Source organism: Calonectris borealis, chromosome 16, assembly GCF_964195595.1.
Source record: "Calonectris borealis chromosome 16, bCalBor7.hap1.2, whole genome shotgun sequence".
NCBI classification, from domain to species: domain Eukaryota; kingdom Metazoa; phylum Chordata; class Aves; order Procellariiformes; family Procellariidae; genus Calonectris; species Calonectris borealis.
This window is the reverse complement of record NC_134327.1, coordinates 18988995-19009573: the sequence shown is the minus strand read 5'-3', so window position 1 is coordinate 19009573 and position 20579 is coordinate 18988995. Positions and strand designations below refer to the sequence as shown.

Below are 20579 nucleotides of genomic sequence, written 5' to 3'. Positions count from 1 at the left end.
TTGAGCTTACTCTAGCCTGTCCTGGGGCTGAGTAATGGTTCTTGAGTGACGATGTCCAGATTGGAGTCAGTGGACACAGCGGAAAAAGATTCTGCCCCAAACGTTTCTCATCAGAGCGTGAGGCCAGAGACAGCAGGAGGTGTGTGCAGGCTGGCAAGAAGGTCCTGGGGAGGTGTTTGTGACGAGCAGCTGATGACACCTGCAGGGTCAGCACAGCAGCGCCTCCCCACCCCCCCTCCAGCTTCCCTGAGCTCACCGGGTCTGCAGTTTCCCTGGATAAGACGTGTTTCCCTTAGGATACACGTTGCCCCTCGGGATCAGACCTTTTCAAACGCATTTTGTCAGCTCCGCGTTTCGCGCTGTGGCGAAACACCAGGATATGCTGCTGCTAGCCCCCTTAGAGGCTCCGACAGGGAACGTTACTCATTTCTATTTAATGCTCATTTCTATTTAACGCTCATTTCTATTTAACGCTTAGCGTGATTAAACCAGACCCAGCGAGTAAATCCCCGAGACACTCGCTGCGAGGAGGGAGGCAGCAGGCCAGGGGTCTCGCTCGGCCAAGCGAGACCCCAGGCCTGCAGGGCAGGGGGGCCTGCCACCCTCCCTGGCTTCCCAGGCGAGAGCAGGCATCTCCCTACAGCACGGTCCCCACAGCCACCTCCGGCGCCATGCTGGTGACACGGCCAGGCCACAGGCCCAGTGGCCTGCGTGGGCCGGCAGGAGACCCCAGGCCCGCGGGGCAGCCAGGGCCGAGGGACGCTGTGGAACGGAGCTCCTCCGCCGCCGGTTCTCCTTCACCACCGGCTGCCCAATCAAGGTCGTGGCCGCGGGGCCTGCCCGCTCCCCTCAGCCCGGCAGCCGGCCCGGCTCTGCGGAGCCGCCGACCTCCTCAAGATGGCGGTGCCCTCCCCATGATGGCGGCTGCCTGCGGGGTGGTCACGTGCGGCGGGGCGGGGCGGGTGGGGAATCCCGGCGCGTCAGCTGAGCGGGCTCACGTGACTGGGAACCAGCGGCGCTGCGGGGTAAGGCCGGCGTTCGCTCCGCTCCACGCCCCGCCCCCGGCCCCGCCCCCGCCCCGGCCCCGCCCCCGCGGGTCCCGGTCCCTGCCGCTGCCCCGCGGAGCCGGGGGGCTGCACCGGGCCCGGCCCTGACCGGGTCCCGCGGCGGGCCCTGGCCGCACAGGCCGGCGGGGCCTTTTCCTCACAGCGTCGGCCCGGAGCCCCGGGGAGAGGCGGGGGCCTACCCGCCGCCTGCCCCCGGGGCGGTGCTCCGGCCCCTCCGCCCCTCACCGGCTCTCCGTTCCCGTGACAGCCGCTCGCACCGGAGCCGCGGCCTTGCCCCGCTCCGCCACCCCCGGTCCCCGCCCCGTGCCCCTCACCCCGGTCACCGGGGGGGTCCCCCGTTCCCGCCGGCTCCCGCAGCCCCACGATGCCGTCCAACAAATCCGTCTCGGACGCGCCCATCGTCCAGCTCACCAACTGCCGCATCCTGAGGAGCCACCAGCTCCAGAGGTGAGGGCTGCCGGGGTACCGGGGCTGCGGGGGGGCGCCGGGGCTCACGGCGGGGCTGCGGAGCTGACCTGGAACCCGGAGCGCCCGAGGAACTGTGCCCAGCTCCCCCAGTGCATCAGCTGTCGGCTCGCGCCCCCGCGCTCCCACCGTCCCTCGTCCCCTCCGCCTGATTTCTGAAGATGAGGCGCGCGTTGTACGGCCCCTCTCTGCTCCCTCGTCTTTCGTTTCGCCTCCTCTGCCAGCCCCTGGGCCCCTTGGCCATCGCCACCACGTTTGACGGGCAGCCCGTGAAAATCCTATTCCCGTGAGTTTTGCAAAGCCAGAGGCCAGGCAGAGAGAGGGCTGCCCGTCGTCTCGCTGCTGGAGGAGCAGCTTTGCCCTGGCAGACATTGGAGAGCCCATGGTGGAGGGTGCCGGTGGGGTCTGCTCTGCCTGAGGCCGCCCCCGTCACTGGGGCCATGGCCACCTGCTCCCGCATGCTCCGCCGCAGATGGCAGAGGAGCTTGGTGTGTGTGTAACTGTCCCTTCAGGGAGGACCTGTGGGTGCGAGAGGGGAAGATCCTCAACCCGGAGAAACTCTTCTTCGACGAGAAGGGCTCTGCTGACATCCAGCTGGACTGCAAGGACAGCATCATCGCCCCGGGCTTCATCGACGTCCAGATCAACGGTACGGGAAAGCCACACACGCTTGCAGGGGGGTGGGGGGTCCCGGGTTTGTCCATCACTGGCCTTCAAACCCTGCTGTGCACGTACTGCCCATGACCAAGTGCATTTCAGCTGCTCGAGGGAGATGCGAGTCACCGAACTAACGATAAAGAACAATTTTGCCCATGGTTGCTGCTGTCGCATAATTGATCCCCTTTGGCTGGGTGGGGTTTTCAGCCCAGCTTTCCTCTTAACCTCATTTTCATCAACAGTCTCTGCCCCTGCGCTGGCAGGGTGCCCGCCCTACCCTTTCCGGGATGCGGGGAGGACAGAGCAGGACTTCTCAAGGGAACAAACCTTACCTGCAGTAGCTCTTTTCTGAGAGTCCAGAGAGGCTTTTCTATGGTAGCTTATGTTGGAAGTCAGATCCCCTCTTCAGTGGGGAATCCTCAGGTTTTGCCCTGCATCAAAATAAAAAGTTGCAAAACACTGGGATGCAAAGCACTTCAGCAGGACGGCGTTGGCTGGATTTGTACTCGCGGAGCCTTGCCAAGGTAGGACAGGAGAAGTGCTGGTGGAGCCCTTTGCTTCTGGTCAGTGCTGTACAAAGTGGCTCACTCCGGTCACACAAGATGTTTCTTCGGCATTTTCAGTTGGGAAAACGTCCACTGGGGAGGCTGCGGCTTCACCTCTGTTTTGTTCGTGGTGCAGGAGGCTTTGGGGTGGACTTCTCCCTGGCTACAGATGACTTCAAATCGGGGATTGACCTGGTCAGTCAGAAAATCCTCTCCCATGGAGTGACCTCCTTCTGTCCCACCCTGGTGACCTCTCCTCCCTCTGTGTACCACCAGGTAAGTGAGTTTCTCCCTCTCTCATTGCAGGGTGATAAAGGGCTGAGGTCGGTTCCAAGAGGTGGGAGGGCCAAGGCTGGGTCTGCAGAGACTGGGATAACTGCCTCGGCGGAAAAGCCGTGGGCATGAGGAGCTGAACTCTACCCCTGGATTTCTTGCCCTTAACCTTTAGACCGCTGAGACAGCGATGTCTCCCAGGCCAGCTTTGCACAACGGGGCTTGCAGCTGGCTTTTTCTTTGCGAGCTGTGTTTGGCTGATGGTCCCAAGTGGTCCAGCTACAAAGCTCTCTCCGGACCCGAGGTTTGGGTTTGTTTTGGCAGGCTGGGGTGCTGTGTCTGGGGCGGCACGTCTGACAAACCCCTTTCTCTAGGTTCTCCCTCAGATCAGTATAAGAAATGGTGGAGCCCACGGAGCAGGAATCCTGGGTAAGTGGTTTTGTCCCTCGCTATCCTCTCTGGGTAGGCAATTATCTTATTCATTGTTAAGGGTAAAGAAGCTACTGTAGGGACAGCACAAATGGGGCTGGAGCTGTCTCAAGGGGAGGGATACACAGGTGGGCACAGACCTGCTTTCTCCCTCAACCTGTGCCTGGCCTTTGCCACGGCCTCTGCCATGGCATACGCACCGCTCCAGCCCTTTTGGGCCCCACGGAGTAATGGCAGTGGGGTGGCTTGGCTTGGCCCGTTCCAGCGCTGCATCTTTCGCTGTGCTGAACTCAGAGTTACCTGAGGCACGCGTTTTGCTGCGGGAGAATGGCCAGAGCTGGACTGGAGCAGGGTGGGCACAGCAGGTTTCTTGGTGGGGAGAGGAAGGGTCATGGCTTTGTGTTCCTGTTTGGGCAGGGGCCCATCTGGAAGGACCGTTCATCAGCAAGGAGAAGAAAGGGGCGCACCCAGAGCACTGCCTCCGTACCTTCGAGGCAGGTGCCTTCCAGGACCTGCTTGCCACCTACGGGTCCCTGGACTGTGTCCGGATAGTCACCCTGGCCCCCGAGATGAAGAGGAGCAGTGAGGTGATCCGGGAACTCACCAAGCGGGGCATCTGTGTCTCGCTCGGTAAGGGCTGAGGAGGGGGAGGCTTAGGGAGGCTCCGTCTCCCTGTGCCACACGGGCCAGGCAGCCCCTCTCTCGGGGCTGTAGCGTCTCTAATGGTGTCTCAGTGCGACTGGACGGGGTGGGATTTTCTTTTGCCTGGCCTATATGGAGGTGACAGACCTGTCACGAGTGGGCACCTCACCTGATGTTGCGAATCTGTCGCCCTTTGTACGGTAAGGGCCAAACTCCATATTGATTGCAAAGCCCCTGCAGTTTAACACGAGGTAGCATTTGGTGCTGTAAATACACAGGAAAGAATAGCAGTCTTACTTGAATAAAGATGTAATTGAGGGTTGATGATGTGAAAAGGTTCAAACTCCGAAGTTCAGCTGCTTTAGGCCTTGTTTGACAGGTGAAATAATTTTCCAGAGGTTCCTGTTGAGTTCTGATAACTCTGTTTTTCAACTGGAAGTGCTATAGGAGACCTCTCCCTCCACTGCCTTGCAGGCCACTGACTTAAAACTGGCTGCATTTTTCTTGTCCTCTGTTTCACAAACTCTTTTTTGCCTCAGATCATTAAAGAAATCCTTTTTTTTTTTTAAAAAAAAAGGGGGCAGTCATTCAGGGTGAAATTAAACTTAAGTGAGAAGGGCATTCATACAGCAGAACATCTCTTATCTCACAGCCACAGAAAGCGAAGAACCACAGAAAGGCAAAGTTTGCCCACAGAGCATTAGAGCCGCTGTCCGTGTTGGGGAAAACAGACTTTTCCTTCTGGGTAGTTTTATCCGCATATTCTTTCTTGGCAAAGTCCCCACTGTCCCTACTCCCTTGACAGCTCCCTATAAAGCCTTTAAATATCTGCGGACAACAGAAAGGCGTGTCCTTGGACCTCTAGCCCAGCCTCTAGCCTCTGGGAGCAAGGCAGCATTTGTGGCAGTTGTGAGGTGAACAGTGAACGCGTTCAGGTGAAACACCCGCTGCCAGAGTCCCCCGTGGTCACGGACAGACGCCTCTGTGCCGAGGCTGGCACCTCAGACCTCAGCCCAGGGTGGGGCATCAGTGACAGGGCGCCTTCACTCCTGCAGGGAAATGCATGGAGAGATGGGAAGAAAAATCATGCATTGGCCTTTGTTCCCAGGTCACTCGGTGGCTAATCTCTCCCAGGCTGAGGAGGCTGTGCAGCACGGCGCTACCTTCATCACTCACCTCTTCAATGCCATGTTGCCGGTGAGTAGCCGAGGGCACTTGCCCTGCACTGGTACTGCTTTTGGTGCTTTCTCTCCTGCTCCCCACCGACGCGTCTTCTCCCCAGCTTGTTTCATAACAGGCCTCGCAATGAGGTTTCAGCACTGAACCTCTGGCTTCACGTTTCTACTGCCTGATCTAAAAGAGGGTCGAGACTGTAGTGGACTCTTGAAATTTGAGGAAATGCCCAGATTTGTCTGGTAAAGGGTGGAGGACCCAGCTGCCAGGCACTGTTTGATAGAGATGGGAGCTGCGTCCCCTGATGCGAAGGGTCTCAGCCCACAAGTCCTGGTGATGCTCCACAGCTTGTCCTCTCTCCCCTCGGGCAGTTCCACCATCGTGACCCTGGGATCGTGGGGCTGCTGACAAGTGACAAGATTCCTGCTGGGCGGAGAGTCTTCTACGGCATGATCTCTGATGGCATCCACACCAACCCTGCCGCCCTGCGAATCGCCCACCGAGCCCACCCCAAAGGTGAGCCATGCCGGGCCCACGCAGTGTCACCAGCCATCCTGAGCGCTGTGCCGTCTCCCACAAAGCACTCGCGCAAGTGCTGTGGCGTGCTGCCCTCGCTGCCTGGAAGAGGTCACAGCCGTGTATGCTGATCCACCGGCTCTCCTGCTTCAGTCGGACGTGGCTAGAGATGCTTTGTCCCCTTTCTGAGAGGACCAGCATGGCACAGGGTTTGGAGCTGCAGCAAGGTCAGCTGCAAAGCTAACGCAGCCTCTTTCCTTGCGTTCCTCAGGCCTGGTGCTGGTGACGGATGCGATCGCTGGCATGGGGCTGGCACCAGGTCGGCACACGCTGGGTCAGCAGGTGGTGGAGATTGATGGGCTGAACACCTACATTGCAGGTAAGTGCCGTCCTGCAAAAGACATGCGACCCAGGATTTCTACCCCTTTTGGTCACGTTATGCTTTCCCACCGCCCCACTTCTCCTTGCTGTGAGTTGTGGAACCTACTCAGTGCCATCCTGTTCCTCTCCCAGGCACAAAGACCCTGAGTGGTAGTGTGGCAACCATGGACACGTGTGTGCGACACTTCCAAGAAGCCACAGGTAAATGAGCCTTGTCCACAAGCTGTTGCTCCCTACGTTGACTCGGGAAGAGGCCTCGCTCTTGCTAGCTGTGTCCGCTCCACCAGGGAACGTTCCCTCTTGCCTGAGAAAATGAGAAGGGCTGGGATCAGCAGCACTGGCCTCAGATGAGCACCTTTTTCAGGGGAGGTTTCATTTTAATCCATAGCACTAATGAGAGGTGAACTCTCCTGCTCCTTTCTCACAAAGGTGAATGATTTTCCCCTCCCCATACCCTAGGTGTTCGGTTCTTCTCTTCCCGCTGCCTCCCGTAAGGATGTTTTCCCTCCCCAGCTCCCTACAGCTGTGGCGAGGGTGTTCCAGCTCGGGTCCCTGCCAGGCTGACAGTTGCCTTAGCCAGGGGGGTTTGGGCTGCTCTGGCAATGGGGCTGTTTGCTGCCCTAATGCCTCCCCCTTCTCTGTCCAAGGGTGCTCGGTGGAGACCGCGTTGGAGGCAGCGTCTCTGCATCCCGCCCAGCTCCTGGGGATTGAACACAAAAAGGGGACACTAAATTATGACTCCGATGCAGGTACTGGTAGGAGGACAGCAGGTACTGGTATGGGGACAACAGTGCGAGGGCTCCCGGGTGCTGGAGCAAAGCAGGGGCTGCTGTGAACGCATCTTCGTCCCTTGCTTCAGTGGGAGCTGCAGGGAGACTCGCTCTGCCTGGGATTTGCTCTGGGCTTTTGCTCCGGGCTTTTGCTCCAGTGGTTCTTCCCTTGGATGCTGGTGGTGTTTCGTGAGCCCTTTGGAGAGATCCCCACATCTCAGCCAAGCATGGAGCAGAGCCGCCACAGCAAGGATGGCACCACACGGCTGCCCTGCTGCCATGTTTGGGTGGGGAGAAGCTCCTTCCCACAGAGCCCAGCTCCTCCCAGCCAGCTTCAGCTGCTCCATTTATCTGATGGCTGCTTCCTCTCTCTCTTGTCCGATGCAGATTTCCTGATGCTGAATGACGGTCTGTATGTGCAAGCCACGTACATCGCGGGTGAGGAAGTCTGGAGACAGGATGCGTTAGGCATGTGACGCTGGGCTGTCCTGGTGCCCTCCGAGGCTCCCTGGCACTGTGGTTAGCAGCTTTGGTAACCACCCCACTTCTCTTTTTTTTTTAATTCCTTCCTGCAACTCCCTTAAAGGAGCCTCATACCAAAGAGCTGCGTTTTCCAGCGCAACCACTGCTTCCAGTTACAGCCATGTGTGCAACACATTTGTTGGTGCTCAGTTGGTGGAGTGGGTAAAGCTGGCAGATCTGTGTTGGGGGGGATTGTCAGTCCCCAGAGTGTCCTGCTGGAGTCCCCAGACAGAGGTGCTCCTGTCACTGTTTTACAGCAGGGTGAAGCTGTCCCAGCCTTTGCACTTTTTTATACAGCACACACTAACCTGCCCCATGCCCGAGGCAGGCTCAAGCCATTTCCATTCCTCTGCCTGCTGTTTGCCTCGCTCCCGGCAGCCGTGGCTGGTTAGACATCAGCTTCCACCAGCTCAGGTCGCAGCTCTTCACGTTAAAAGGTTCCTGTTGTGTCAGCAGAAGTTGAGGATCACGTTCTGATCCCCTGGCAGTCCCTCTGTCGTGTGTCCTCTGGAGCAAGGCTGTCACAGCTCACCGACTCTCTGTCACTGTGAGGCTGTGAATCCATGTGGGCTGAATCCTCAGGGCAGAGATCAAACCCAGGAAAAATGAGGCATTGCTGGTCCTTTGTGCCTTTTCCCTGCATGGGCATTGAGTCCACAGCACGTGGTTTCGGCTGGAGACATGGACAGCATCCTGCCGCAGAAAGCAATGTTCCTCTTAACCTTTTGTTCTGGCTAGATGGGTTCTGCAGACTCTGTGCCCAGTCATACCCAGCAGAGCCTCTGCATCGTCTGATGGGTTTGTGCGTTCCTCAGGCCACAGACTGGAAGCTTTTGCTTTACGGGATGCATCCAGACTGGTGGTGACGGGCTCACAAGCCCTCGGTCCAGCTCAGGGACTGAGGGAGAGGAAAACTGCAGTGGGATTCTGGCCTTTCAAGACAGTCGCTGATAGCTCATTATTCCCGTGCTCATTATTATCTTCTCCAATACTTGACTGTCAGCTCTTTTCCTGACACTTGGACACTTCTATGCGAAGACTGATGCTGATTTTGAACCTGCCGCAGTGAGAAAAGCCTTGTGATAAGCCTTAGACAACCTCTGACAAGCCTCAAACCAATTAGACGGTTTTTGTAGTCAGGGGAAGGCTTAGACAAGGGCTAAGTCTTAGCAAGAGTGGAGGTTGTAAGGCAACACAAAAGTCTGGTTGGGATTGGCAGAAGTGTGCCAATTTTTCCGGTACTTTTTTATAATCTTTAACAGCAACATTTGGAAGTGCTTTCCTAGCACCTTAGAGCCCGCTGAAATAACTGGCAGCCTTGGAGAATTTCTAACATCAACTGCCAATGTCAGCAGAAACTATGATCTCCGCGATCTGAAGCATTTGAAGGAGACATCAAATACTTGCTGTGAAATGTGACGTGCTACAGCATTACAAATCTCAGTGGGGGCACTTTTGACTGCTGTTGAAAAAAAATCCATGGGAAAAAAATGCATATGAAACAAGGTGTCTAACTTTTTTTTATTTACATTAGATAAAATTAGATAATCAAAAGGAAATCTAAAATAGAAATGGCATTAGGCAATACCTGTATCCGTGTATTACCCTTTCTTGTCTGCTGAAAATACGCTGTACCCTCGCAGGGTGCTGTACGGTGCCACGGCGTGTACCAGGCTGCCGGCGGCACCGTGGTCCTCGGGCCTCTGCGTCTTGATGGGGACAACGCTGACGGGGGCGCCCCTGCCGGGGATTTGGTCCCGGGGAGGGAGCCGCAGCCGGACACCAGCGTCCGGGCGGTGGAAATGTGGCCCAGCAGCTCCCCGTGGGGCTCAGGGGAGGGGCAGGCCGGCTCGCGGGGGCCACGGCTCGCCCGGCTTCGGAGGAAGGCTTTGTGCCGCGGCACCCCGGGCCTCCACCCGGCCCTCCCTGCGCAGGCCCCGGCCAGGGCAGGCGCTGGAGGGCCGGGCAGGACGCTGCTGGTGCCGGTGGCCTCCCCGGGCCCTCCCCCGCGGCTGCCCCGGGCCGAGCGGAGGGGCCCCCGGTGGCGGCGGTGGTCCGTGGCGGTCTGTGAGGAGCCCCTCGCCGCCGGCCGGCAGCGGGGCCTTTCCCCGTCCCTCCCCGGCGGGTCCGTGCGGGGGGCGGAACGGAGGCGCGGGGCCCGGGGAGCGGCCGGAGGGGCGGCGGGCGGACCGCGACGGGGGGGGACCTTTGGGCGGCGCACGGCGGCCCTTCGCGCCTTCAGCACACGGGCCTCGGCGGTTGCCTCAGGCCCGGCCTCGGCGGCCGCGGGGCGGACAGGTCCCGGGCCCCGGTCGCTGCTGCGGTCGCCGGCCGGGGCGGAGTTGGAGCCCGGGAGCCCACACGCTGTTCCGTGGCCGGAGGTGGGCGGCGGCAGAGGGGCCCGGTTTCCTCCCCGTGGCGGCGCGGAGACTGCCCAGCATGGAGCGGGTAAGAGCTTTGCTCAGCCCCTCGCTGCCTCTCGCCTCTGTTCTGAGGCACGCTCTTCTCCACCGGCCCCTTCCCGAGGCACCTTTCTCCAGGCCCAGGCTCTTCGCCCGCCCCCCGCTCCCGGCAGGTTTTCTTTGAAGGACTTCCCTGGCACTTGTGCCCACCTTTCCCAATTCCTGCTCACCTCGTTATTGTGCTAAGGCGAGATTTTTTCCATTTCCCAATGCGTTGTAACGGCTGTCTTGTTCACAGGCAGACTTATAAGCCTTACTTTGCAGCTGCTTAGCAGGAGGCATGCAGGGCAAAAATACAGCAAAGGTAGGCTTAAGGACTTGTGTTTAGCATAAAGATAAATTCTCTGTATTGCCAGAGCTGTGCTGGAGGAAAATTTCCTGCTGTGGAGACATATTATGCCATAGAATAAGCTTCAGGAAAAATGAAAAATCTTCCATTTGGGGCCTTTAAAAAGGGAGGAGGAGAAAAAAGAAAGAAAACAATCCGTGGGAAGTCTTGGCTTGCCAGGAGTGGGTGGCTTACTGCTAGTAAGAGTTTATTGTCTCTAATTTTTCTGATGAAGAGGGCTCATTTGGTGCCCTCCAAATAGGGAGTATTGCAGGGCCTGTGTCCCACCCTGTGCTGTGTTGATTTATGGTATAAACACAAATTACACAACACACCTCACGTATAAAGCCAGAAAAGGGATTTTTGACCCGCTCGTCTGATCTCTGACATAAAAGGGGAGAGGACTTCAGAAAACTCAGTTTTGGAATCAATTTTGCAGGTGAAAGATTTGTGCTTCTTTTAAACATTGTGCCTTCCCCCATCCCATGTCCAAGGCTCCCCAAGGCACGTTCCAAGATGAGCTGGAGTGGTGCATTTCGCAGCTGGAGGCAAATCTCCGTCGCCTGAACCCAACCCCAGAACAAGGTATGTTGCCTCTCTCAGTCTGCAGCCATATTGTAGCCTCAGTTCTGATTGAGCAGACCTGGACATTTTTCGTGTCCTTCTCTCCCATCTGTTTCCTGTTTTTGTGTTACATGGGATTTGTTCTAAATACAAAACAAGATAAAGCATTGAACTTTAAGAACTGTCTGTCTGGAAGCAGCTTTAGCTTTCATTCCTGTGATATTCATTCTCCCTGTTTTCTGTATTCTTTCTCATGTTCTCATTTTCCCATCTAAGGGCTTGTTGTTTGGTCCTGCTACAGCTCTGGTTTTGTTTTCCAATCTCAAAGAAATACTGTGTCAGTGTGTCTGGCCCTTAAAGGCCAGTAGGTTTATTTTTGTGAAGCTTGTTCCTCATTGTTCTTGTTCCAAGGAGAAATTACATGAAAGATAAAATGCTATAAAATACTTTTCAGAAGATCGCAGTTTGATCTAGTCAGTCCAACCTGTAACTATATGAAGATGTATGTCCTGCTCCTACTGATGGCTAGTACTTAGCTACCCTTTGTAAGACGCCTAGATGTGTGCGTGCTGGTGCACCTGGGGATGTAGCAGTGGTTAATACTGCTTGAGCACCGTGCTTGAGCATCAGACCATTTTGTTACACCCGGTACCTGGTGTCCAGCAGCAGCAGGGGAAGGCTGCTCCTGGAGGGGAGGCAGGAGCTGAGCACAGCGACAAGGCAAGCAGAGGCAGTGACTTGGCCAGAAAAGGGCCCATTGCAAAAAAGTACCTGACCCAGGAGAGCAAAGCAGTACTGCTGAGGGTAACCAGGCTCTGCCTGGAGTCCAGATCGCCAGAGAGGTCCGCAGTGATGAGGCAGATCCAAGCTCTAGCCAGGAGTTCAAGTCCATGGATCAGGGTCAAGGTCTGGATCGATGAGGTACCTGCCTGGAGCAGTGCCGTGCATGAGATCCTCAGCGTAAAATAACTCCCAAGTGAGGGAGAGGAGAGGTTCCCCTGAAGCTTTTTCTAGCTCGTTCTTTACAACAGCTCTTATTAGCGAGCAGGCCTTGAACGCAGCCAGCTAAACTCCTTGAAGTAGGGGGGAATGCGTGCTCAAGACTCTGACACCCAGGTACTATGAAGATAGATCCCACTGTTGTGCCCTGCTGCGGCATTGCTGCCTCGCACTCGTGTGCCGTTACGCTGTTCCTAGCATGGGACTCTCAGTGTCGGATCTGCAAGATACAGCTCATTTGGAGAATCCCAGAGAGATGCACTGCAGCCAAGGGAGATGAGTGTGTGCCCATTCCAAAAGACTAGTCTAGTACATCAAGCTTTTTTGTGGCTTGAAGTGTGTGAGACAAACACTAGAAGACTATGCATATCTGGAGTTCCCAAACTGAGGTCTTCAGGGACCACTGTCACAGAAGAACAACTATGCTTGTTAGAGAATTTGCTCTGGCACAAAGAATTGGGATTACTGTTGTGGTCAGGCCGGTTTTATAAGAGTGAAGCAAGAGTCCTGCTTTTCAAGGTCACTACTCTATCAGATTTTTTCCAGTTTTCCAGAGATGCCACGCTAGGCTCTTGGATTTGTCACTTGCTTTGGGGGAAGGGCTGTTAAGCCCTGTGTAGCTTTTGTGCCATTAGTAGTGCACTTACTGCAGTCTAAGATTCTTAACTTATATAATAAGCAGTTAAGATCTATTTTTTTTTCCCTTTAAGAACATTTCACAGTATTTCAGCTTCTAGAAGTACTTGGAGTTTTCTTTCAAATTGCCAGTCATGGATTAGTCAGAGATGGTATGAACACAGAACACGTTCAGAGGAGACCCAGTCATCAGCATCCCACAATGTGGTTTGTAAGGCCCACCATAACCTGTTTCTTGTCTCTCTTGGGCTTTTTCTTGAGTGCAGCAGAGGAGGCACGGCACGTTCTCAAGGTCCTGCGCTCCTGTGAGACTCCTTTTGTGAAGAAGCGAGAAGTGATGAACCATGTGTTTGGGGATTATCATCTCAAGATGGCTGAGGATCAGAAGAGCATGGAGAAAGCAGGTGAGTTTGAACTGTCCCTTCAGGGAATGGTGATACTTGGTTCTCTTCTGTAGATTTCTTACGTTGCAGCTTTTGATTGGGTCGCCTCTCTGCGGCAGTTGCAGTAGCAGTGGCATCCCCATAGCAGGAAACTGGCATATTGATAGAAACATTATTCTTTATCTTTTCTAGATGTGAAACCTGGTGGTGTGGAAGTACAGCAAAGCAATGGGCAGGCTTCAGATGGTGTGGTATATGGGAAACAATCTGACCAAATCTCTGAGGCAAAGCCAGAGAGGTTCATGTCATCTGACAACAGCTTCCGATTTGATTTTACACTTTCTGAGATCGACCCAGAAGCAACTGGCACATCTTCGGAAGCAGTCCCTGGTGACAGTGGTGCTGAGCAGATACAAAGCAATGTAAGAGCCACCAAGCAGGAGAACTGGAATGGAGCTTTGAGTTTTGCTGCCTCTGGACAAGAACCCAAGTTTGCTTTCAACTTTGCCATCCCAGATGAAGACTGTCCTCTAGTTCCGTTAGTTCCAACAAGCCAACATATAGAGGGTACAGCAGATCACGAAGTGCTGGGTAATTCACTGCCTACTGAATCAGCAGGTATGCCACGGATTTCAGCCTTGCAGAAGCCTGAGTTGACTCAAACTACAGGTAGCGCACCCAAATTGGATAGAAGCCATGTCGTGTTAAAGATCCCCCAGCCAGAGGCTGCTCCTGGAGATGAGACAGTGACAGAGAAATCAACAGCAGATGGAGCTGCCCAGAAGAAGAAAAAGAAGAAGAAACAAAAAACATCTGTCAGTAAAAAGGAGATAGAAGAAACTGAGATCAACAGGAAGGCAAAGGCGGAAGCTAGCAGATGTCAAAATAGAAATACTTCCCACCAGGATGAGACCTCTCAGGTATTTAAATATTGATGGGATCACATAATTTATAAACCCTTGAGCAGAAGAGAAACTATCTCTTTGCATAGTTTAACAGTTAGTATGCTGGCTTGAGATGAAAGCTGAAAGACAAGGATTGCTGCTTATTTCTTAGAGCAGCCGTTTTCTTTCTCAGCTAGACAGTTGAGGAACCTAACTAGTGGAAAGGAAACTAATGGTCCTTTGTTGTCTGCTTCAGACTTGTGCTGAAACATTTCATGTTTAGACTTGTGATGGCTAATTCTGGGAAGCTGGGTGCCACGTTTGCTTAAAAAAAAAAATAAAAAATGGAGGTAATTGTCCTCAGTCAGTGCCGAGCTGGTATCTGTGCGTGCTGAACCAGGCACTGTACCCCTGGCTTGCATGTTATCGCGTAGGATGAATTGCTCACGTAATGCAAATAGCAAAGCTGAGGTCGGAGCTGCTGGCTGGTGTAGCCGAGGCTGTGGCAGGGTCTGGTGCAAAGCCTGAGGGTGCTTCCGAGAAGGTTCCCGCTGTAAGGCATGGCCCAGAAATCGACCGAAGTTGCAAGTTACGTGTAGACACACCATTAAGGCACACCTTGAGATTCTCAATGTTCTGCTAAGGTCCAGGTCTTCATTTTATTTTCCTTTTCAGCACTGGTATAGTTGTTATTAACAAACAATGCCAGCTGAGCAATACTGAAATGCAAAATTACAAAAAACTTGCTTTCGTTAATATTCTACACTGAAGTCGCACTGAGTGTTCACCTGCCTCTTGAAGCGTTACATCCGAAGTGCTGCTTCACCAACAATCCCAGCAATAAACGCTGCTGAGTACCAGAAAGGTAGAAAGATTTGAAGGGGATGTAAAGCCCTTCCAGACTGTTGGAAGGAAAACAAGGAGACAGCATGAGGGCTTTTGTGTTTATATGTACATAACAGTTAAGAATTGCTTCAGCCCCAGCATGCAGCCCTGTTTTTCTCCCTTCCACTGCTCAGTTAGCCAGCTGGCTTTGCTCAGTGGGACTTGGCTTCTTCCATCTTCATGGGCTTCAGCTCCCTTCTCATGCATTCCTGGTTGAGCAAGCATGCAGGAGCTGAGACAACAGGACTTGGCTTCTGATTTTGTCCATCGTTTGCTTTTTGATTTTGGGCAGGTTTTGGGGTAGGGATTTTTTTATTCCTTATTATTCCTCCCATCTGTAAGTTGATTTGACAGCTTCTTTCAGAGGACAGCTTTCCAGAAAACTGCATCATCTGAATGGCAGCCAAATATTAAATCCATCAAATAGAGACAGGGAGTTGCAACTAAACATTTGTCCAGTGCTTTAAGTTTATCCAATGAAAAGCACTATAGGGAAAATGACATGAAGTCTATAAAGTGATCACCAGAACATGAAATTTGGAATAGTCCTGACTTTATGCAGATATCTTTCTTTCCTGTGTAGCAACTGCTGCTCTAATTTTTGGATGAGTTATTTCCTCATACTCACTCTGCTCCATGTTGCATAGCAGTCAGATGACCAGCTGTGGAAGGAGGTGGACTGGTGTGTGGAACAGCTGGAACTTGGCCTGAAGACACAGAAATCCACTCCAAAGCAGGGTAAGCATTCAAGTAAACGAGAGGTCTCCCCTGTGGGAAGGGTTGGCAGGCGTGTGGGGGCAGAGCCAGTGGGGAGTCAAACTATGCGTTGTTTCTCCTTTGCGCTGCCTCAGTCGAGGAGGCTCTCCGTGCAATCAAGACACTGCGCAATGACAAGGCTCCACTGGTGAAGAAGCGTCAGCTCATGAGAGCCATGTTTGGTGACTATAGGAAGAAGATGGAGGAGGAGTGGTGCAAAGAGCTGAAGCTCATGGAAGCAGGTAGGAGAACTTTGCATGTCTGGGGATGTGAAAAGGAAAGGGCTTCGCTCTTGCCCTCCGTATTTTTACAGAGTGGGACCTCACTGTATGAGATGACTAAACATCTACTGCTCTTTTCTCCCCTCTTTAAGCTGTGAAATCTGCCAGGGTTGTGGAAGTAAAGGGAAATGTCCGCAACAAGAACGGCCAGTTCATCCGGAAGCGCTCAGGAGCTTGCAGGAAAAGCCAAGGTTCAGCAGGATCCCCTTCAGAGTCACCCAGAACGTTTAACACAGGCTTATTCAAATTCACAACTTCCCAAGAAAAGTTTCGGTTTAATTTCTTGTAGGAAAGTCTTTTAGACTAAAACTGTGGCTAAAAACTGTGTCAAATCTCCTATGAACTGAAGAATGGTGGAAAGGTACTGTGCAGTAGAAAATGTTACACAAGAATCCCTGTGTATTTCTTAGAGAGTGCCTTATCTAGAGGTTTAAAACATATCTGCGTGCTACACGTATGACCCCAAGACTCAGTCTATGTAGTACTCGTCTGTCCTCACGTTGTAGAAAGGCACCTTTGCAAAAGATCAGCACAGAGTCTGGAAGGATCTGTTTTTCTTCCTGTAGAATCGCTATTAACCTAAGAATCTTTTATACTGGGAGATTTTCCCATTCTCCTATTGCTTTTAAATAGAGCAGACCTTTTATAGCAGATGAGGCAGCGATGCGTACAGAAGGGAATGGTTTGTAATGAAGATCCAGCAGTGTAAGCATACTGGATAGTTGAATGCTTCCGCTCCATATGAGCCTGTGTGAATGCAGCTTCTGGTATCCAGAAAGCACTGGCCAGTGTGTGTAATCACTGCCGTCTAGAGAGTAGAGTTCGGGATCTTGGAGCAGAATAGGTGAGAATCATCCTTGCTCATTCGTCTCTTTAATTGACAGGTATAGACTTAGAAGAGAACTGCAAATGCTGATTTAATCTAGCCTAGGGATGTAAGGACGGTTGTTTCGAAACAGGGAAAGATTTTTGTTACTGGGGTAACTGGTTCTGGCCTGCTAGGAAGGATGCACAATCAGTTCTTAAAAAAAGAAGTCTGCTTTATAAGTAGCCCAGTTACAACCACCAGTGACTCAGAGGATAAATCAGCTGCATGCCAAACCTTGGGTGGCGGTAAAATGAACTGTGAGAGCCCAAAGATTCTCTTGCATTTGATTTGTATTAAATTTTTGCTTTCTGAACAGTTGAATGTGTGCCTCTACTGCTTCAGCCACTGAACCCACCTCCTGTGTTCATGCAGAAAGTCTTCCCTACTCAGCCTAAAAAAGCTGAAGGAACAGAAGTCCTTTAAAAGGAAACACGGTGTCAGATGTCCCTGGGGTGCAGTGCTTTCCTTCCTTTTTATAGTCCAGTCAGTCATCCTGTATGAGAAGTGAGAAATGGGAGTGTAGGCAGATTCCAGGGTGTACTGAGAGCAGCTGAGAGATGGTGGAAAACATTTGCTGGGAAAGACTTCAAAAAACCTGATGTTGGCTACAAAAAAAAATTATTTTATTACTAAGCTCTGATGCAGTCAGTTGTATCTGCAAGGATTTTTTTTTTTGTTTTAAATATTTAAAGAATGCCTGTCTAGGCATAAGGAGAAGCTGAACCTGGGTAACATATCTCATGAGGAGAAATATGCAGAGAAGACTTTAAGTCTTTTGGAAATCAGTAGGTTAAAACTGGAAATCAATAGGTTAGCAGATTATTATTTTACTTGCCGAGAGCACTGCTGTTACTTTGACTGTATGGAACAACACTGCACAGTATTTTTTGGATCTCCACGATTTTATATTAAACATACAAAAGCTGTGTCATTGTCAAACTTTCAGTGTTTTCATGCCATTTACTAAGATGAAAGAGCATCTTGTACCTGACCTTGGAACTACAGCTGTTTTCTTTCCTAGCTGGTTATGCAGCGTATGTCTGGGAAATAGTTATTTTTTTCCCTTGTCTTGTTTCAGGTAAAGCTAGAGTTGCTAAAACGTTATGAAATCCTGTGCTGTGGAAGGCTGCAGGAGTATTCTGGGAAGCATTCTTACATAATTGCCTCGTGCTTATACTATTTGTTAGGCATTCACAATTAGAATAAAGATACTAGTGAGATGGACATTTGGTGTAACTTAGTCCAGCCGGTTTATCTCCAAAGAGGGCAGAGAAAAATGCATTCTAATAGATGTGCGGCTCCTGTAGTTTTTCAGAGGTCTTCACATAATGCTGACTTGCAAAGCCAACCCGTATTCCTTTTGCAGTGCTTCATTATTGGAGGACTCAGAAGGCAAATGTTGACTGATGCGATACTTCATAACCCTGAGTGTCACGCGTGACCTGCGGACTTGAGTGCAAGACCAGAGTTGGCTGGGTCAGTTCCACGAGTCGGCTGTGTGATCTTGGACAAGGCGTTTTGCCTTTCTGTGTCAGCTCCCTGTTTTCATAGTCAAGGTGATGCCTCCTGCATTTTTGCCAGATGTGCCCAAGTTATTTCATTAATGGTTGTGTCTTGAAGAGGCAACCCTATAGCATTTTGCATCTGAAATTACAGCAGTCTTTACTTCACTCTTAAGCTTTGCAATCTTTGAAGCATCTCTGCTGCATTATCATTGTTCGAAAGGAAACAAGCAATGTTATTGGAAGTTAGGAAATGCTGTCGCTGCTCCATCAGTCCGTTCCCTTTTATAGGAGCCACAGTGCAGTCTTAATGACATTTAAAAAAAAAATTATGTTTTTCCTTTTAGCATTTTTTTCTTTAGGATTTCAACGCTGTTTAGGGTTTTAGTGACATCTCTTGTTACAGCAGTGTCAGGTTTGGATCAGGGCTTTGCTCTACTAGTTATTGTAATACATGTGGCTGGAGGCATGGTCCATGCCCTAAGGCATTAATGACGTACACCGGTGAGGGAGAAAGGAGATGTTCTTACCTGCTTGGAGTCCTCTGTTCCAGTGTTCTTGCATTCAGGAAAGGTAGATCAGTTTTGGTAGAAAACTGAGCTCAGTTCTGACCTGCCTGTCTCTTTCTGCATCCTCTCCTCAGGTTCGTGCCGTGCATTCGAGTTCAGTGCAGAAGGGGTGACTGGATTTGCGGTACCATATCTCTTTGGTGACTGCCCGCCTAAATGTAGTGCAGCGGTGCCAGGCCTAGGCTTGTAGGCAGCAAACTGCTTACGAGATCTTCCAGTATGGTTGTGACCTCAGGAATGAGTTAAAGACAAGGCAAAAAGGGAGTGCAAAGTACAACAGTGCCTCTAGAGCAGAACTTAATAGCATTGGTCTTGAAAAAGTAAAAGCTGAGAATCAACTTCTAAAGTGAGTAACGGGATGAAGGAATGCCATAATTTTTCTCAGACCATTCACCGTAGCAAAGCAGAGGAAAGGTCTCACTTTTGGGAACAAAGTAAAGAATTTTAGAATTGTTTCTGTGGCAGGGTGAGCCCAAGAATGTTTCCTCACAGAGGCGGCAGAAATCTGGGTGTGATCTCTGCTCCTTTTAGGCTTGGCACCCTCGTCTGTAAAAAGATCCCCTAGCAAAGGTTAGGAAACGCAATCCTGTTCCAGACCGACCCTGCCTCCGGGGGGGAGAGAGCAGCCGATGGCCAGCTCCCCCCGCCACAGACTGGCCCTGTCCTGGTGGCTGCTCGTCCCTGCTTACATTTTGGCTGTTAACCTGGACGCTGGGCACTAACTGGTAAGTTCTTCCAATCCCTTCTCTTGGGCTTGGTCAGTGGAAATGTATTTATTGGTCCCTGGGCTGCCCATCTTCTGCTCTGAGTAATCGGGGGGCAGAGTCACTGAGAACAGCCTACAAAGGACCTCCGAGGGATCCCCGCAAAGTTCAGCTGAAATTATCTCCTGAGTCCCAGCAGCCACTTCTACGAGGACTCCCTCTCCCAAGACCAGCAAAGACAGAAGGAAGCCAACAAATTGGTCCTACTGAATCTAACTTGGGTGACTAATACTCCCTTCTGCCACATAAATTTTTCTGAAGAGTGCTGAGGGTAGACTGCGGACTCCGCGTCTAATGATCCCTAAAGGATAAGATATTCTATTATCTTCCTTTGGGGAGGAAAACCCTGATCCTAACTTATCTTCTCTTTGAATTAGAAAGAAGAAAAGCTTACCACTTCAAGCAAGACAACAATTCGAACACTGTGACAGAAGTTATTTGAAGAGTAATAAGCACTGAACCTGCAGTTCCTTAACAAAAAAAGAGGAGAAATACTGCTATTTTAAGATCATATGGAGCTGTGATAGACGATCTTGGGTCTTTCTGCTGAAGTTATTTTACTCTAAGGACGAAGTTGTTGTATTTTCTTTGCTTAAGGCTTTTTGCTGCTCACTGTTTGTACTGCTTTCATATTTAGAACTGCAGGAAGGTTTGTAAGCCACGCTGCTTTAGAAAATTGAACTTTGACATCAGCTACCGCAGTGCTTTGATTACTGGCAACAGTCCTTCCTGTGGACGCTGACAGCTGGGAAGTGCTGACCACCTACTGTATTTGGCCCATCTGTCTTCTTCCCTTTGAGTACATCAACAGGCACTACTAGCTCCTTGGTAGCTCACCACCAAGATGGAAGAAGTCTGGGTTGTGTATCTCTGCCTGATCTTGCTTATCATAGTGCTTCTTCTAATGAAGCATAACCCGCATGTGGAAGAGGCCAAGAAGGAGAGGGAAAGCAAAAGCCCCCCGCCATCCTCTTCCTTTTTCCCCAGTAATGTCGGCAAACAACTGGAACACACCCAGGAAGAGCTGGAGAACTATCTGGACAGGCTAACCCATGTCTTGTTTGACACAGAAGCCAGGAAGAGGGATGGCCACCATGATCAGAAGTCCCACCACCATCACAGAAGTGCTGATGTTATGTCTGAAACTAAGGAGCATTCAGGAAAGGAGGCAGCACGCTCTCAGTATCTGTCAAGCCACACAAGGGTTCAGGTATGAGGCTTAGAAAGACTCAACCAGACTTAGAGCTCCTGGCTGAGG

At 51.8% G+C, this 20579-nt stretch overlaps 2 protein-coding genes across 19 annotated transcripts in view; both read left to right on the top strand.

Moving 5' to 3' along the window:
- The first annotated feature begins 1084 nt into the window (after nt 1-1084).
- On the top strand, nt 1085-7589 carry AMDHD2 (amidohydrolase domain containing 2). Of its 3 annotated transcripts, none has more exons than XM_075165753.1 (11): nt 1089-1514; nt 2045-2181; nt 2871-3010; nt 3382-3436; nt 3854-4066; nt 5187-5275; nt 5623-5767; nt 6039-6146; nt 6281-6349; nt 6796-6897; nt 7306-7589. In XM_075165753.1, exons 1-11 carry the CDS (start codon nt 1432-1434, stop codon nt 7392-7394), a joined length of 1230 nt encoding a protein of 409 aa, XP_075021854.1. In that variant the 5' UTR covers nt 1089-1431; the 3' UTR covers nt 7395-7589. The 3 variants fall into 3 exon arrangements, with proteins under 3 accessions (XP_075021856.1, XP_075021854.1, XP_075021855.1); XM_075165754.1 differs by lacking the exon at nt 1089-1514 and adding an exon at nt 2432-2713 and having other exon boundaries at nt 2100-2181; nt 2813-3010; XM_075165755.1 differs by lacking the exon at nt 6796-6897 and having other exon boundaries at nt 1085-1514.
- A 2042-nt stretch (nt 7590-9631) lies between these two features.
- Nucleotides 9632-20579, top strand: part of C16H8orf33 (chromosome 16 C8orf33 homolog) — a 31836-nt gene continuing 20888 nt past the window's right edge. For 6 of the 16 annotated variants that reach the window (XM_075165751.1, XM_075165739.1, XM_075165743.1 and 3 more), the window contains exons 1-7: nt 9637-9888; nt 10670-10815; nt 12696-12833; nt 13005-13732; nt 15229-15319; nt 15433-15579; nt 20392-20531. In XM_075165751.1, the coding sequence (XP_075021852.1) occupies nt 10716-10815; nt 12696-12833; nt 13005-13732; nt 15229-15319; nt 15433-15579; nt 20392-20531 (1344 nt within the window). In that variant the 5' untranslated portion in view covers nt 9637-9888; nt 10670-10715. Of the gene's footprint in view, nt 9889-9961; nt 10090-10669; nt 10816-12695; nt 12834-13004; nt 13733-15228; nt 15320-15432; nt 15580-15710; nt 16802-17852; nt 18043-18631; nt 19543-19698; nt 20533-20579 lie in introns of those variants that run through there. The other 10 variants (XR_012676185.1, XR_012676187.1, XR_012676186.1 and 7 more) reach the window with 10 other exon arrangements.

Excerpts from the sequence above, each read along its gene's own strand:
- AMDHD2 (XM_075165753.1), top strand. The coding sequence starts at position 1,432 with ATGCCGTCCAACAAATCCGTCTCGGACGCGCCCATCGTCCAGCTCACC. Across the intron at positions 3,437-3,853 it reads CCACGGAGCAGGAATCCTGG|GGGCCCATCTGGAAGGACCG; the intron begins GTAAGTGGTTTT and ends CTGTTTGGGCAG. Across the intron at positions 5,276-5,622 it reads TCTTCAATGCCATGTTGCCG|TTCCACCATCGTGACCCTGG; the intron begins GTGAGTAGCCGA and ends CCCCTCGGGCAG.